General features: G+C 37.4%; 1 protein-coding gene across 3 annotated transcripts; it reads right to left on the reverse strand.

Moving 5' to 3' along the window:
- Positions 1–40: 40 nt before the first annotated feature.
- LOC122845707 (mitochondrial basic amino acids transporter) lies at positions 41–12,346 on the reverse strand. 3 transcript variants are annotated; one of them, XM_044142085.1, is made up of 5 exons: positions 11,897–12,346; positions 11,677–11,755; positions 6,636–6,679; positions 2,901–2,984; positions 41–2,274 (listed from the first exon to the last, which is right to left on the reverse strand). In XM_044142085.1, exons 2-5 carry the CDS (start codon positions 11,708–11,710, stop codon positions 1,519–1,521), a joined length of 918 nt encoding a protein of 305 aa, XP_043998020.1. In that variant the 5' UTR covers positions 11,711–11,755; positions 11,897–12,346; the 3' UTR covers positions 41–1,518. The 3 variants fall into 3 exon arrangements, with proteins under 3 accessions (XP_043998020.1, XP_043998019.1, XP_043998021.1); XM_044142084.1 differs by having other exon boundaries at positions 11,827–12,346; XM_044142086.1 differs by lacking the exons at positions 6,636–6,679; positions 11,677–11,755; positions 11,897–12,346 and adding an exon at positions 5,050–6,110.
- Positions 12,347–19,180: the final 6,834 nt, after the last annotated feature.

A 19,180-nucleotide genomic window follows, 5' to 3' on the forward strand; every position in this document is an offset into this window, starting at 1 on the left:
CTGCTTTAATTTTCCACAACTAAAACTTCTGCAAACTGTCTTAGAAAACAAATCTTTATTTTTTTTTTTTAAAGACCTACATTTGGATGACTACTTTGGTACAAAGTATCGTACAGAATCAAACACAGAATACAAAGCAGCATTCGAAAAAAAAAAAAAGGCAAAAAAAATTACGAAAGAGATTTACAAGTCATTCTAAAGCCTCACCAACAATCAGCAGCACTTTCACATTAATGTACATTATGTCCCAACGCAACACAAATCATCTACATACAGGGTTATTACTCATTTCTGCATGATTATTGGGAAATTTAACCCACATTTAAGTCTCAACATTCATCCAGTATAATCCATGCTATTCAGTAAAATATGTAGGTATGTAAAAAGAGCAGCTAATGGTGCAAATGGGCGAACGTAGCTGGTCTGCTGCTGCCCCCTTGTGGACAAAGTGACTTCTGATAACAGTTTTCATTTCTTCCAACCCAACTCTACTCAACACAGCATTCAGTGTTTTTAGTAGTTACTGCAACAAAAAAAAAAAGAGAAAACATTTCACCTTTGCTTCTTCAACCATTCATGTGGTTATTATAAGGTGCTTCTTTAAAACACAGACTTACGTTTGAGTTTATCTGAGAAAATATATTTATGTAACACTACAAGGAGGTTAAAGTCACACAAAGCCAGCCGACCTTTTAAAAATACTTTGGGAACGTTTTTGTAAACAATTCACCGTTATTGCAAGATGCCAGATAATCATGATGGTTTTGATAAGTTAATGTCATAAATGACCAGAATAACTGCAAAGATTTATATGCATGCAGTCACTATCTGACCTAGGTAGTAGGGATGCACGATAAATATCGGAAACATCAGTATCAGACAAAATCTGTCAGATATGAACAATCCATATTCATTTAACCCCGCAAAGGTGTCATAAAAGTGGTAAAATATAGATATCTGTAAATATTAACATCTAATATGGTTATTGGCTCATATTTTCATATTGATGCATCCTTACTAAACAGCATTATTGTTGTTAATCTTGTTTGTAACAATTACAGTAACGATACAGTATGGGTGCACCGATTTATTTTGGGTGAACGGCCGATACTTGCATGTAAAGCCGATCTTATTTCAACCGCACGTTTGCAGGTAACAATACAAACTGCTACATTTACCAACATTTCAGACAAAAACATAAACATTAGTATCGTCCAAAATCTGAATCGGCTTTTTTAAAGATACAGTAGCATTGCCAGAAGCCAAACCCAAACGGAAAGCAACGCTAACCATAAACATGACTGCAGAATCAAAGTGTGTTTTTTATTTAACGATCTGTGATCGGCCTAAAAACTGCAATCGGTGCACCCTTACACTACAGTTTGCTACTAGAACTATTGTACAAAAGTATGGGTGAGAAAAAAAGCCATATATACACACAAATTCAGCTTTTAGTTTAAAAAAAAAAGTTTTTAAATACCACAGACGGAGGGAGAGGTGCGCATCAGCTAACCTGCCTTACATGCTGGTCGGCTGCGGCTGCAGCTGCACGGCGGGCGGCTCAGAGTTCTGCATGCTGCATTCCTCCTCCCGTCGCATGTAAATTAAAAACAGAGTCACAGTGGCGAAGGTGGTGGCGTTGACCGGAAACGCACGCAGCAGCGTGGACGTGAGGCCGCGCGTGAACACCCGGTACCCCTCCTTCTGTAAGCTCTGCCTGACGCAGTCCATGATCCCGCCGTACTTGTTGACGCCGCCGACGCCGTCGGCCTGCAGCCGCGACTTGATGACGTCCACCGGGTACGTGGAGAGCCAGGAGGCGATGCCCGACATCCCGCCGGCGAACAGCAGCTTCGGGATCATGTACGGGTCTTCCGGCTCGCAGCCCAGCGAACGCGTCAGCACGTCGTACGCCAGGAAGTACACGCCGAAGCCGGGCGTCTCGCGCAGCAGCGTAGTCACCATGCCGCGGTTGATGCCCCGGAACCCTTCCTTCCTGTAGATTCTCACCAGGCAGTCCAGGGAGTTCTTGTACAGCTTCCTCTTGGACTTCTTCTCGCCGGTTCCCTGCAGCTGCATGCGCGTCTTTGCCAGCTCCATCGGGCAGCAGATGACGCACTGGATGGCTCCGGCGGCGGCGCCCGCCAGGAACTGGTTGAGGGGCGTGTCGCGGCCGAGCTTCCGCATGGCGTTGCCTTGGACGCCGAAGACAATGGCGTTGATGAACGTCAGCCCCATCATTGGAGAACCGATGCCTTTATACAAACCGAGCATCTGTACAAAAGACAAACAAAGAGGTTTTCTTTCACCTGGGTTTATAAAAGAAACACAAAACGAGATGAAGACACTTTAACAGTTAGCATTACTCTCTGATAATGTGCGTTTAGCAGTTTGGAGTTAGTTTATAGCAATGCTTTTTTTGTGCTTAGCGTTAGCTTCCACTGCTTTTAGAGTTTGACACTTCATTAGATTTTAGTATTTTCTTGTTCTACCACATTGGTGGTAGTTAATAGCAGCATTAGCTACCACCAATGTAGTAGCCAACTACTGAGTTTGCAAAAATAAATTCTCTTACATCTCGAATTTTTCAAACATGCAAGCTCCTGGGAACATCTTTGCCAGTTTGGGTTCTTTAAAGATTTTGCTGAAATATTCAACCACCTGCAACAAAATTTCTAAGTTTTGAACCAACTAGAAGTGAAACGTTACAATCATAATTCCACCATGTGTGAAAGCGACAGGTCCACAAATAGCACAAAAGTCCAAAGCCTTATTTAGCTCACTGATCCCAGCTGAAACACACTCGTCTCTCTAAGGTGGGGCTGATGCATGTAATGGCAGATGGAGCAGAAACTAGACACTTAAAACCCAAGTAGGATAACAGAGAGGACGACACTTACCGATTCTTGGCGCACGATCGACTGGAAGCAGTGCCAAGTCCCGCGGTAAAGAGGTTTGTCCACATTTTGTACCTGAAGCCGCACCTGGGGACGACAGTGCTAACGTTAGCGGAGCGTTTGAAAGACAAAATAAAGAGCACAGTGACTAGATGTCACTGCAAAAGCACAAAATCTTACCAAGTAATTTTGGTCTTTTTTAAAGTGCAAATATCGTAACTTTTAATAAATGAGTCTTTAAAATAGCAGAAAAAGTACTTCTTACATGGGTAGATTATTTTACTTCCAATACATTTTCTCAATCTTTATGTAAGTGAAATAATTTGCCAATTTAAGCAGCACTTTTTCTGTCAATATTAAGGAAATATTTACTTAAAACTAGCTTCAGAGATCTCAGTGCAGCTATAACTAGAGAGAAAATATCTACAGCAATAGATTACTTGAAAACATGTAAAGCCTCAGGCCCAGATGGGCTGCAACAGAATTTTATAAGAAATGTAAAATATCTACAGGTGAGAAACTTTATTAGATCATCTCAAAATCAATGCGAGTCCATCCTTCTGATGTCCACCATGGAAATCGAAATGAAGAATGATTGCTTTAGAAAAGTAATTATCTCCAAACTATATAGCCTGTTAGCGACATTATGGAAGCTCAATGCCTGGAGGGAGGATTTAAACTTCAGAGGACCAGGAGAAGGAACACAAACTACCAATACACGCCTCAAAGTACTGCAATACCATTGGCTAATGAGAACGTATGCGACGCCAGAAAAGCTTAATAAGTACAACGGTGCCGTCTCAGAGCTGTGTATTAGAAATGGAGAAGAGAAGGGAACATTCTCCCATTGCATCTGGAAACACAAGAAAGTTGCACAATTCTGGAGGGAGATTAAACAAACTCTAGACTATAAAACCAGTTTCTGACCCCAAATTGTTCATCCTAGGTTTATATCCTGACAGACATCAGATGTCCAGGAAGATTATTACTGCCATGGATTTATGTTTACTACTTGCAAAAGGAGTCATAGCGCTCTCATGGAAGAGTACCAGTAAACCAAAATTCATTAACTGGATTAATGAAATATCCACAACCTTACCAATGGAAAAGATCACTTTCATTATAAAAGGGGAACTATCGCTATTTCAAAATATCTGTGGTCCTTTTATGGACTCTATAGAAACCATGGACCTAAAGGGTGTCGGGGTGAGTTATAGTTTTGGTTGATCCCCTGCAGCGTCCTAAAATAACGGCTTTACTTTGAATTATACACTCGAGTTTGTATTTTCTGAACCCTGTACAATACTAAAATAATTTGGGCTGATTCCTGGAAAATAGAGAAACCGTTATTGTTGTTTCTTCTCAGGGGGGGTTGGAGTATGGAGTATTGTTTTTCTTTTCTCATATACTCTGTATGCAATAAGTGAAACTCTAAAATATCCCATAACGACCTGGCATGCAAAGAAAGACAAGCTGAATGTTGGACATTAATTTAACTAGCCTGGACTTTTCCTTTGATGTGAGAGGACACAATGTTTTTTAAACATTGTTGAAAAAACAAAACAAAACTAGCTTCAATATGTTACTAAAAATTTACTTATAAGTTAGCTTTCATATTAAATGTACTAAGGTACCATTTTTCCATAAAGCTTTATTAATTCATCTCTTAACACTTTCTAAATAATCAATAACCATTATGCATTAACTGTGAGAATAAAGCGATAAAACCAACTAGTTTCTTGTCTCACCTATTTATTTTATTACACTAAATGTTTCAGACTACTTTGATTGCACAATAAGCATTTGTAAGCTTAATTTTTTTTAAGCATATATTAAAAGTTATTAATAATTTAGAAATGTTTATAGAGCTTTAGTCATCTAAAGTTGCACTAGAAACTAGACCAGAAATACTTGGTAAGGTTGTGTTTTTGCAGGTACAAAGCAGGGAAATAAGCAGACAATCATTCGTTTGAGGGGTTAAAATGCTTATGGGGTGCAACATTACCGAGTAAAACGTTGAGTAAAATAAAAAAATAAAAAACATAAATAGGAGGGGAAAAAAAGAAAATAAAAATGCCTTCTTGGCTTTTATATTTCTATAGCTCAAGACAGGACATTGGGTGAGATAAAGAAAGACCTGGACCATACTTACTAGGTCACATTTCCGTGGAGAGGTTGTTTATTTCTCTCTCTCATCTACAACACAGTGACACTGTAGCTGTTAAAGACAGCCGCCCCGAGCCCCAAGCAGACACCGGCTCAGGGAGAAATGACATCAAACAGCAAGGTGTAAAAAGAACTACAACCAACATCCATTCAGCCTCTAAAACAAGCTGCAACATTAACATTCGCCTTCATGTGAAGACGCTTCCTCACCAGCGGACGCTTTTCCAGCACGGAAATATTTACCTTACGACGGCTACGTTCACGCTGCAGCCGGAAGTGACCAGAATCCAATTTATTTATTTATTTATTGCCTTAAAGCGACCCGTATCCGATTTTTTTATGACAGTCTGAAGAACACAAATTGGATTTTTTGATTGAATATGTGGCTCTAAATCCGTTATGCATCTGATCAGGTCGCATTCATCCGACCGGAACCTCATTGATTCTCGAATGTTCTGCGTCCTGAACGCGCAAACATAAATAAAAAAAACAGAGGATCAAGTTGTGAATGTGAGAACTTTAAAATCGTAGGTTATTAGCATCCATGCTTACTTCCGCAAACACTGAGCACTTCTTCTTTTTAGCATCGCGCTGCTCGCTGCGTGGGACGTTACTGCGCCCTCTACTGCGCATGCGGGACATTTCAGGTCTTTTGCAGTTCTATACAAGTCGCATATTTGGACGGATTATCAACTGAAAAACTGCCTGGATGATCCCCCATAAATATTTAATCGCAAATAATGTGACGGAAATGTCATTTAAAATTTACCCTGCGGGAAAATTTAAAGATACTGTGATTCATCTTTTGGCACCGAACTTTGAAAGGTTTATTAGTAACCATAATTTAACGTGTTTTTACTTAAGTTCTGGAAATGTTTTATTACATTTTTCTAAATTCCCCAGAAAGGATCCTAGAAAATTTTTTATATAATAAACTTGCTAATTTGTTTTGTTAAATTTTACATTTATATATGTAAATTTACCAATAAAGTGCCTAATTTTATTAAAGATATGGAACTAAATGTTAAATCAATAACAGTCTACTAATGAAAAGGCTCACCAGCCATCATGGAAAGAAAATATATAATCATAAAGTAATTTAAATTGTTATATTCATCCGTGGTTTGTACTAAAAAATATTTATTTTTCATGTAGCTTCACCAATTTCGATTTTATTTGTTCAAAATCGCTGAATTTTCTTATTTTCCCATTCAAATGCTTGAAGCGATGCCGGTGAGGCAGCAGCGCACCTTGGATTACTGGCTCTCATGCTAAGAAACGCTGCCAATGGTTTAAACAAATTTAATATGTGAACTTATTTCCAATAATTTAGCTTATGTATATAATGTACAGTGCTTTTTGTCACCAACTGTGTTTGTGTAACGTGTTTCGTAATGAGCGATTATAAACACAGGTTGCAGTTCTCTTGCCTCATGGCAGGGGCGCTCAAGATCCCAGACGTTTATGTTCCTCCTCAACTGCCGAGTAAGTGACAGCGAGCTATGGCTAAAACGATTCGGAAGCAAGTGCAGCGATAGATTATAATAGAAGGATAGGAATTGAAACACCCACCTTTACAGTATCGAATGGATGGCCGACCAAAACACCAGCAGCACCTGGTGAAACATAACCTGTAAACTGCTGTCAATCTATGCATCTATTTGCAAATCTGATTCTGATGACGTCAGTGCCTCACCAGCTATGAACCTCACCGCACGTCACTGTAAATCAATAACAGTCTACTAATGAAAAGGCCCTCAGAATAATTTCTATATGCAAATACTTTGTATACTTGTCTTTTATTTAAATTTAAAAAGTCATATTTGGAAAAAGTGACTGTAAAGAAAATACAAATAAACTCAGTTTTGGGTCACTTCAGGCTGTAGTGTGAACATATCCTATGAGTTACTGGATTCATGCAAAACGCTGCCAATATTCACACACATTCTCTGAAGTAAACACAGCTGACCGGAAATATAATTTTGTAGGGTTTTGTAGTAGAAAATGAATAACTGGGTTGGATTAGGAAGTACTGTCCCGTCCTTAGAGGATTTTCTGGCCCCAATTTAGTGAAATATACTCTAAAAATAAAACATAGGCATTCTGGGTAAACAACCAGAAAACATGTTAACAGGAGAAATGGCTCATAGTCTTTTACAAATGACCAAAAAAAATCCAAAAAACATTTTTGTTTACATCTGTTAAATAAGGAAGTTGGATTCTGTCTTTATTTTCATGCCGTTTGATTTCAGCGTCTCTTGGTAGTTTTCCCCTTAATTTAAATCATTCTTCAGCTTTTCAGGTGATATTAATATTTATTTCATATTCTGACACAAAAAATGTAAAAAGCAAATTATGTTTCTGACTTTGGAGAGATTTTTTATTTTTAGAATGAATCACTAAACAGACATTTTTAAGAATCTGTTTTCATTTGACCAGAAAGACAAATCAATTTTATCACATATTTCTGTGTTTTAATCTTTGTTTTTATATATGGTTGTTGGAAGCCTTTTGTTCTGTTGGCTCCCTTTGCAGCCCGACCAGCTGTCGAGTTATCAGTTGGTGCACCTTCAGAAGTGACGTCACTGAAAAACTACAGTTGGACTGTCCTTGACTCATGTCAATGAATCCCAACAACTCAGATTTTACACCAAAAGCAGGAAGTGGGCCAGAGCACACTTCTGAAACACAACCAGAAAACATGTTAACAGGAGAAATGGCTCATAGTCTTTTACAAATGACCAAAAAAAAATCCAAAAAACATTTTTGTTTACATCTGTTAAATAAGGAAGTTGGATTCGTGGGAGACATTTATTTTCATGCCATTTCTATTTATTTCATGTTCTGACACAAAAAATGTAAAAAGCAAATTATGTTTCTTAGGATTGGAGAGAATATTTGTGTAAATGACACCAAACAGACATTTTTAAGCAAATCTGTTTTCATTTTGACATTTAATCAATTTTTATCACATATTTCTGCAGCTGTAAATCTGTTTTTTATATATTTGTGGAAGCCTTTTGTTCTTTGGCTCCCTTTGCAGCCCGACCAGCTGTCGAGTTATCAGTTGGTCGCTGCACCTTCAGCAGTGACGTCACTGGTAACGCAGCCCGTCCTTGACTCATGTCAATGATCCCAAAACTCAATTTTACACCAATTTTCTCCGTTTATGGGCCAGAGCACACTTTGAAAACGAAAACATGCGTAAAAATGAACTTTTTCTGACCAACAGGAAGGTTTAAATTTGTAGGAAAACGTCGAGTCTCGATTGTCGGCTGGTTTTAACTCGCTGACCTTCGTGGGAGACAAACATTTCTGACAAAGTTAATAAAGCCCTAAGTGGGTCATTTACACTACAGAACTTCATAAGTGAGTTATTACAGGCAGGAAAAACAAACACTGCACTGCAAAAACAAAATCTTACCAAGTATTTTTGCTCTAGTTTCTATTCAAATACCTTATTACACTTTAAATAAGACAAAACTAACTTGCAAAGTAACTTTTCAGCAAGAAATTTCATCTTTTCAAGTCAATAATTCCATAATATTGTTTTTTTTAAAAGTACAGATTATTTACTTGCAACAAAATATTTTCCCCAAGTAATAGATTAAATAATCTGCCAATTGAACTAGCACTTTATCATCAATATTAAGAATTATTATCTTAAAACATTCTAGAAAAGCTTGAGCATTTAAAATAGGACAAAGCTAAGATAAAACTAGACAAAAATACTTGATAAGATTCTTTAGTTCCAAGTTTTGTACTTAAAAGGGGATTTATTTTTTTATTTGTATTTGTTTGGAACCAATAACTATCAGGGTTACAAATTTCACTTTCTAGATTGAGAAGTATTCCTAATTCTCACTGTTTTAATCTGTCCAGATTATAAAGAATTTGAGTTCACAATGTGACGTTTTAAAACAAAAACTTAAATGTGAAAGCTACAACTTTTATATGTTTATTTATCGTTTCCAGGAACATTTGGGACATTTATCCGAATCTAAACACAGACTGTAAAACCTTGATTAAATTAATTGCTTACAGTCGCCACATGCTTCCCCAGGAGGAAACTTTTTTTTTTACTAGTTTACACTGTAAACTGGATTTGATTGCATTTTACTATAAAACAGGCTCCAATTGTTTTGTTTTTTTCTACAAACTGGAGTTGAACATCTTGTAAAGCTACTTGAGAAGTTGATTGTTGCAAAACAAACAAGCAGAGATTTAAAAAGGAGATGCAAAAACAAATGATGTGGATTAGCAATGCTTGTCAACAATTCATGGCTTCATCCAGAACAAGTTACTCTGGAATATCGTCTCTGCTGCCAGGATATTTAGCTGCTAGCATAGCATACAGGAACAGTCTTCAGTCAGAGGCTTCTGCAGATTCTCTGGAATACTGACTGCTACTGGAGCTCCTTCCTGTCCACAGCATCACCACCCAAAACAACACAACATTTTATTCCTCTTTGGGGTAAATAAAAGTATTTTAAATGCAAATTGGCACCTTACATAAAAAAAATTAAATATATCAATTTTAATCTACTTTTTTGTGAAATTATAATTTCAGTATAACGTTTAAAAAATTAGGAAGCTAAGCCCATCCACTTCTGTTTAAATATGAACTGAGGGAATTTAAAATGTTTCATTTGTTCACACAGACTTTTCCTCTTTAAAGTGAATCTTTGAACACAAAAACTGGCTCCTCAAGTAAAAATAATGTCTGAATCGAATCTCTAGACTAAAATATTTGCATTTCTATTATTAACTGTTGATTCTGTCTAATAAGGTGCCGCCTGCACGTCCCTCCAAACTCTTTCCAGATGTTTGCAGCACAGCCTTGAGGGAAGAACTAAACAGCTGACAAGTTTCCCAAACGTTTCTGTTGCTGCTTTTCAGTGGAAACCAGTTTACCAAGAATGAATTAACTCAGGACTCCCACAAACTTCCCAGATTGCAACTTTTACGTAAACATTTAGCAAAAAACATCAACTTTATTGCGTTCTTATCCGTTTCATGAATCCTGAAACGCTGAGCTGTTTCTCAGCTTCTCATTCAACAGTGTTGATATCTGAATCCACTCTGATCATCTATAATTCAGCATCTACGAATTAATTATCCAAAGTTATCTGAGGCACAATTTGTGGGCTAGAATGCAAAAGCAAAGAGACTTTTCTATGGGATCTGAACAAAATCCAGTTTCAGACCCGCAAGTTCTTAAATGCTGTAACTTTTTCTAAAAAACAGATACAATATAAACTGTCTGCTTTGATACTGAGAGTAGTCTCAATAAAAAAAAGTAACTATACTTCAGTTTTGTAGAGCAAATTTAACCCAGCACATGATGGCAACATTACAGTACGCCTGTAATGTCGAGACATGACACAGGAAAAAACTAAAATATGGTATTTTTTAAGTGTGCATTTGTCTGCGAGTTTTTTGTCAGTCACTTAAACACAAAAATAATTAATGTATTAAACAAAAGTTGTCAAACTTTAAAGTTAAAAGACAATCTTTATAGAAATTAATGTTCAACTCTTCCTAGTGATTTTCAGTAGTGGTAAGCTAATCACTTCATTTTCTTTCGACCTACTGGCTACTTGTTTTTTTTGTTTAAAAAAAGTAAATGTATATTGAACTAAAAGTTAAAAGACACCTTTTACACAATTTTCACTAAAAACTCAAGACTTTAATCTTTTGAATCATAGGAAATATTCTGGAAGCTAAGACATAATAAAAGTCTTCACTTCTTTTTACTCTGTTTCAAACAAGTAGTGCTTTGTTCTCGTTTATGCTTACTTGCTTCAAATTAATTTATTGAACAAAAGTTCCTAAACTTTAAAGTAAAAATGCTAAATTTTCAGTAGAATCCAAGATTTCAAACTTTTGGATCATAAGAAATAATCTGGAAGCTAAAACATAATAAATGTTAATTTCTTCCCATTTATTGTCAAACAGAAAAGTAATGGTAAACTAACTATTTTGTACCCACATGTCCTCTCTTATCCTACTAATTACTTTTCTTGGTTTATCTTTGTTTGTTTTTTAAACTGTTTGAAATGAATAAATAAAGTGAACGTTTCCAGTCTTTCAAATTTATCCAATATTATGTGGATAAACTGGTTGCATACTTCTGAAGCCAATCCCTTGTCCTTTTATTGTGCAACTCCCCAATGTGTAATGAAGATGACTAATGGTCAGTCAACCCTGGACAGAAAAAAATAGGTGTATTAAGTTTATTGAACTCTGTGTACTCTCTACAAAAATCAGAGAGGTGGTATTTCTTAGTGCAGCTGCTGAGATGTTGGGAAACATGCTAGGAATCACCAGCCACCATCTCTGAGCTGCAGATCCTAAAACTTGCATCCGGGTTACTACCAGCCCAAAAGAAATCAATAAATTAACAAATACCTGCTAATTCACTGCTTCCACCTTATTATCATCACTCCCTGTTGTTAAAAAAGATTATCTCAACCCGGAGGTTTAAAACTCGCAGCTCTTTCTCATATTTTCCAGCTGAATGAGTTTCCTGCAATGGAAAATCACCGGCGCAGCTCAAGCTAATGCTAACAGCTATGCTAACTCACCGATAGGAAGAAATAAACACACTCACCTCCCACACATCCAGCGGCGAAGTCTAGGGCCATTCCTTTAGAAAATTAATACGTTGGAAGCCTTCACGTCGATTCAAGCTGTAATTCAGAATGAATTATATAAAAATATATATAGTTGTGTTTGGATCTGAATGAAACAGCAGATTTACCCCCCGGCTCGGTGGTCAGCCCGGCTGGAGAAGGTAAACAGCTACTACCGCTAATGAAACCGGCTCTCACTTCGAGTAAATCGTCTTAATTTGTTCCTCTTACTAGTGCTGCTCTCCCTGCCAGACCTTTCTATTTCTGTACGGCGGCAGAAGGCGGAGGTGTGCCCTTTTTAAGGCGGCCCAATCGGCTTACTTGCAAGCAGACAACTCCCCTAGCGAGCCCTATCCACCCCCCGGATCCATTGGCTGCAGCGGCTTAAATGAGGGTTAAAAATGTCGCGGCTGATCCCACAGCGTCAAAATCAACAGTGTTATCGCCGTGGTCCACAGCAGCTTGCGTGAGTTTGCGAAGAAGGACGGTCTGCTGCAAACTGCGTGACCCCTGAGCAAAGTGAGCTGCAGGATACTGGGGCAACACAACATCAAAATCACCCAGAGCCACTTGAGCAAAAAGGATTCACAGTAAAATCATCCACAAGATTATTGGAATATTCTTGAAAAGTTTTTAAAAAAGGAGGCAGTACAGTGTTGTAGTACTCCAGACAGGAGTTCTGCCGAGAATTGCGTGCCCTGTCGCGGGAGCGCGCATCGCTCTAAACTCTCGCATTTCATGAGAAAACGGACTGAAATATGACCGAAGAGGAAACTTTTAAAGATTTTCGTAACATCGTCACGTTTCTTAACCATGTAAGCCCTAAAACGGTGGGTTTTATTTCGCAGATTAATTGAAGTAAATACGGTTTTTACACCTTTATTGAGACGATTGAGTAAAACGATTTTCAGTCTCTGATGAAAATGTTCTCCGCAAATAGTTCCCCGATTTTTCTTTTAATACCCAGTGATGGCATAGTTACTTTTTAGAAGTAAATTTAATCGGATTACTGACTACTCTTAGAATAAATAATTTAGATAGATTACTGACTACTTGATTTGGAAAGTAACTAAGCTACATCAAAAGTAACTTTATTAGTTATTTTCAGCAGCTGTTGACAACTGCCCTCTACCACTTCAATATAAAAATAACATCGAGGTTTGCCAAAACGTAGTTTATTGGAAGTATATTTTAAGGAACATCAACAATGTATTTCCCAAAAGCTGAACTGAAAGCAATTAATTACACATTACAAAAAAGAAAAAAAGGTCTTTCTTGACTGCATTTCATAAAAACGTTTTATGAAATATAAATATTTCATGACTGCAGTAAATGTAGATACATATTTTTTTTTAAAAAAGTAGTATTTTTGGCGTCAGTATCAAACCCAAAAATACGGTTTTTAACGAAAAATAAAATTTTCTTCAATTTATTAAACATAAGTAGTTTATTTATTTATATATATATATATATATATATATATATATATATATATATATATATATATATATAATAAAGATGAAGTTTTTCTTCATTAAAACTGTAATGACAAAACTTAACATGGAACTTCTTCACAGCTTTGGAGCAGAAAGATTTAAGAAAACAGTTCAGGTATAATACCGCATATCGGCTGATATGTCCTCTTTTGTAACTCTGGACTAGTCTAAAGTTTAATCCTATTTTATGAGTGAAACAGTGGAGTGGGACAGGTAAACCAGTGGTTGTACCTCATTAACAATAGTTTTTCAAACCTCCTGTCAGAAAGTCTGTTTCTTCTCGAAGTGTTATACTTCGAGAAAATGTTCTTAATGTTTGGAAATCGATGCAGAATTTCAAGGTCACAGGCTGACCTCCGGTAGTCCGTGATGGTGCAGTACTCATGCAGGAACTGGTACTCTTGATCTGTGAAGCACTTAACTCGTAGCTTGCTGCATAGCGTACTCAGATCACTCATGGGGATTTCTGCAGCTCTCTTTACAGCATCAAAAAATGAATTCCACCTTGTGGATGTTGGTACCAGGAGCTTTCTTTTGCTGACTTCCTCCACTGCTTCTGATGCAAGGGTAGACCTGGTGGATTTGGTCCATAACACTGTGCATTTTGCTATGCTGCTCCTATAAATGGCCTTGCTTTCTGCATGGGAAGTTAAATGTTTCTCTACATCACTTGTGGAAATAATGTTGATGGTGTGTGAGGCACACCTGTTGTTGAGGATTTGTTTTGGGTTTAACCAGGATTTTGGGATATTATAATTTAATAAGAGGTAACTATTTTGTTGCAGTTATTTCATAAATCTAGTTAGCATTTGATACTTAGTATCTGGTTCAAAACGGACTATTTGTGGATGTTTAACAGAATGGACTCTATATCCCATGATGCTTTAGAACTAGTAGAAGAAGAACTTGAGGTTAGATGAAGAAGAGAATTGAGGAGGTTTTATCCCAGAAAAGAGCTATGTTAGCTGAATACCTACACTCTGTCGTATATTATTATGTTTTGGAAAAGGAAAAAGAAGAATTTAAAAAAGATGTATCATCATTTTTGTATTTGCATTTTTCGCTATATTTTTTACAGATAAAGATTTTTTGTTAAACTTCACGGTTTGCACGCGCCCTTTACTAACAGTGTCTAAGGAATGACACAGATATTGGATCTGTTGCCATAACATTAGTCAAAAACTTTCTCCAAGAGGATAAAGGGACGTTCAAGAAAGAAAGAAACGAAACGGAGGAAGCTTTGACAAGACGAGAGGTTAAGAGCCATTCTCAAGCTTTGGATTGCCGTAAGTAGATGACCTGCTAACATGCTAATGGCGAAGCTAACTATATATATATATATATATATATATATATATATATATATATATATATATATATATATATATATATATATATAAAGCATGGATGGATGGATGGATGGATGGATGGAGAAAAGCATGAAGGACAATAGGACTGTGGTGTCAAGGGAGTTTGACAGTTGGGGGCTGATGGCGGAAGAGCTTAAAGCTTGAAAGATGCTGGCAGGAGAGCTTGAGGCCCGCAGGACTGCAGTGCAACGGGAACTTGAGGCCTTTGTTGTGAGGCTGACCTCCAGGGCTTCTTAGCGAGTCCTGTTGGTGTCCAGGCTGATCTCCAGGGCTTCTTAGCAAGTCCTGTTGGTCTCCAGGCTGACCTCCAGGGCTTCTTAGCGAGTCCTGTTGGTCTCCAGGCTGACCTCCAGGGCTTCTTAGCGAGTCCTGTTGGTCTCTGGGCTGACCTCCAGAGCTTTGTATCGAATCCTATCGGTCTCCTTGCCTGCCTCCAGAGCTTCATAGCGAGTTTGATTAGTGTCTGTTGTGCTGTTTTGTCATTAGTTACCCAAACCTCTCTGGAGTGTCTTAAATAAAGTCAAGCTAAAGAACACCAGAGAACGTTAGCAGATGTTTTGTATGTGAATGTATGAACATAAGCAGTGACATTTAGAAAAATGCACCAACGAATATCACCTCCAGGTGGAGGCTGCAGAGAGCTAAGCACCCCTAGAGGTCAGATCCTAGAATCGTCCCTGGTCTGCATAATCTCATCTTGATATTGGTCAAGCTGCTCTCCTATAGAAGTCTACAGTGCTGTATAACAGCAGGAGCTCCTTGATCAAGGAGACCATCTGTGTTGGGCTCCACAGAATCCTTGGTGCATAACAATCAAGGATTCACACCTATAATCCAATCAAGTCTCTCTTCTGTCTGTTGGGAAACACCCAGAGATGGTGACACCCTGCTGCTATGTGATCTGCTGATCAGCACATATAAAAGGAAGCCAGAATCCATGGTTAGTCAGAGCAGACTCGACAGACTCCTTTGACTCTGTATTTCTGTTTTAATAGGTTTTAATAAATTTCTTATTTCTTCTCATCCAGACTCTTGTTAAAGTAATTTTATCCATGACAGGTTGAACGGTCAAAGCCTCTTCTCAGCCTACATCTCCCAGAATGCAGTGTGGCTCTGGATCAGAGTTCAGTGAATATTCTTTAATACAGTGGTCCCCACCCTGGTCCTCAGGGACCGCTGGCTGTCCTGTATGTTTTTGATGGGTCTGGACTCCAACACAACTGATTCATATGAATACATTACCTTCTTTGCATTCCTGCAATTGCTGCAGAAGCCGGTTAATGACCTGTTCATTTCACCCAGGTGTGCAGCAGCAGGGAAACACCTAAAATATGAGAACCAGGGTTGGGGACCATAGCTTTAATTTATAGAATAATTTGCTTAGCTTCTGTTCTAATTTTTTTTTTTGTGGCTTATAATTGGTGAGTTAGCAGTCTTTACCATGATTATGTTGACCATAATTTAGGGCTAAGAATATATATATCACGATAGACACTTGATCAATATCAATAGATAATAGATCTGAGAAAATAGTCAATATTCTTGAGAAGATCGTGAGGTAAAGTCCATTCAAGAGTTTTGGACAAATTCATAAGGTGAAGACACCACACAAAGACAAATCTAATATATGTTGCTTATGTTCAGCAACTCCTGAAACAGAAATAATGTAATCTAACTTGAAATGAAAGTAATGTTTTCATTTCACGAAGAGAATGAGAGACACGAGAACCAACAAGATGCCTTTTTAAGGTGACTCAGTATAACTCCTTCTAATAAAAAACCTGGGGTCGCTAGGTAACAGACTAGGTTCAGCTGGGGTGGCTAGGTAACGGTGCAGTGGAAAGTGGAATGTGACCCAAACTTCAGAAGGTTTCTGAAATTTTCCAGACACCAAAAAACATTAATTTATTGCCAAAAAACAGCTGGGTGTTTGTTTTAATAGTCTGGGCTTGCATTAACAATCCCTTTATATTAAAGTTTTGTAATAAACTGAATTTTGGGTAATGATTAAAATAAATAAAATAATAATAAAATAATAAAACATAAGGCATGGGGCATTAAAAGCTTCAGTGGCGTCCCGGATGATTTGGGTTTTTCACCAAGGTAAGGCTTCACATTTGGTGAAATATCAGAGAGAACTGGGCTTTTCCTGATTGGATTCTGGGTGATTCTGCTTTTAAAAGCAGATCTTTTAAAAGCAGATCTGCTTTTAAAACTGTTTCTGATTCTGCAGATCTGGGCTTTACATTAACACTATTCTTCCTCCTTCTGATCTCAGGACTCATCCTCATCCTCTGAATCATCATTGGTCAGCAATGATGATATCTTATTTTCAGTGTCACGTTACACTGAAACTAAGGAAGCAAATTTAAGTTTCATTAATTCATCTACAGTCCAAATCCGGCATCTAGTGGTCAATTCAATACCTAAAATTAGAACAACAACCAGATAAATCAGAGAAAGAAACAAGAAAATGCAAGTAGAGACGGGAACGGTAGTGGCGAAGCGGAACCTTTGTTTAGGGTACGTTGACACAGACAGGTTTTATGTCCAAAAGATCTATACATGATAACATCAGGCTGGTGCAGGATTTACTAGAGTACAGTGACCTGATTGAGGATAAAGGTTTCATCCTTTTCCTAGACTTCTACAAAGCCTTCGATATGTTGGAACATCAGTTTCTTTTCAGAGTTTTACACATGTTTGGATTTGGACCAAACTTCTGCAGAATAATAAAAAGCTTTTATAACGGCACCACGAGTTCAGTCGCTCTGCCACACGGTACGTCTCCACGTTTCACCATTAATAGGGGAGTAAAACAGGGCTGCAATATTTCCCCCTTTCTCTTCATCTTGGCTGTTGAAATGATGAGTATTTTCATAAAAAACTCAAATATACCTAAATTGAATGTTTTAGATGACCAAATTATAATCAGTCAACTAGCTGATGACACCACAATTTTTTTGAAGAATCTAGACCAAACCCCTAAAGTACTTGAGTTAATTAATACTTTCTCCAAAGCATCAGGATTAACATTAAACCTGCAGAAGTGTGAACTGATGGCGATTCATGGCTCTGATCTGACGGAAGCTTACAATATCCCCATTAAATCCTCAGTTAAATATCTTGGAATTTTAATAACTAAAGATGCTAAACTCAGTGAAACTGTTAACATAGAGCATAAAATACAGAACTGCAAATCTCAGTTAAATAGATGGCTCCAAAGAGATCTCACCCTATTTGGGAGAACCTATTTAACCAAAATGGAGTCGTTGTCCCGATGCATATACCCAGCTTATTCTATGGCCATACCTAACAAATATATTAAAGCTATAAATCAGCTGAACTTCAATTTTATCTGGAAGAATCGAGTCCACTACTTAAAGAAAGCAAATATGGTTAAAGACTTTAAAGATGGAGGTTTACAAGCTATTGACTTTGAGTGTTTAAATGCGGTTTTAAAGGTAAACTGGTTGAAATCTTTTCTTATGAATGGAAATAGTATCTGGTATTGTCTCCCCAAAGGTTTGTTTAAAAAGATTGGTTGCATAGATTTTGTTCTTAGATGTGACTTTGATGTCAACAGACTTCCTGTTAAGTTATCTGCCTTTCACAAGCAGGTTTTGCTGTGTTGGAAACTAATGTACACACACAACTTTACTCCTCACCAAACTCCCATCTGGAATAACAGATATGTGTTACACAGGAATAAGTCTCTGTATTTGGATCACTGGATGGAAAAAGGTATTTGGTCCATAAGACATTTACTTAATAACAGTGGAGATTGGTTGTCTTATGACGAATTTTGCTTGTTGTACAATTTGAACTGCTTACGTACTCAATTTAACACAGTGAAGAACTCTATCCCCACTGCAGTCAAATATCTGGTTCAAAATATAAATATTCACTCAGCTAACCTTCAGTTACCATCTCTTCAACTGTTTGGAGTTAACCTTTTGGACAAAAGTAATTCTAACAAGCGGATGCGTCAGCATCTAACTAATTTTATATTTCCTGTCAGACCAAATAAAAACTCCATTTTAAATCTGTTTTCTGATTCAGAGGTTAATAAGTGGAGAACTGTTTACCTTAAATACCCTCTGAGTCCTAAAGTTAAAGAAGTTCATTTTAAAATTCTCAATAACATTTTTCCATCCAGGGAACTATTAAGACAAAGATTCAACTTTGATACCAACAGCTGTACCTTTTGTGACAATGACATTGAAACTACAGATCATCTCTTTTTCTATTGTGTGCAAACTGGAACATTTTGGAGAAACTTCCAGGACTGGATCTCATCAAAACTTTCCCTGCATTGTTCCTTAAAAAGAGAGGATATAATATTTGGAACCACCCACAGAGACAGAAGAATTGACCTCATTCTTAACAACCTGCTGATCCTCGCCAAATTCTTCATCCACTCCTGTAAATGGGGAAATAGAAATCCTGACTTTTCTGCCTTTAAAAACCTCCTTATGGTCAACCACTTCAGAACCTTAAAACTGTTGAAAAACAAGCAGGGAATACAACTTTTGAACGCCTATAATGATCTAAATTTATTTGAGCTTTAATGCCCCTTTGTTTTGTTTTGTTTCGTCTTTTTTTGTTTATTTTAG

Source organism: Gambusia affinis, linkage group LG16 (genome assembly GCF_019740435.1).
Source record: "Gambusia affinis linkage group LG16, SWU_Gaff_1.0, whole genome shotgun sequence".
NCBI classification, from domain to species: Eukaryota; Metazoa; Chordata; class Actinopteri; order Cyprinodontiformes; family Poeciliidae; genus Gambusia; species Gambusia affinis.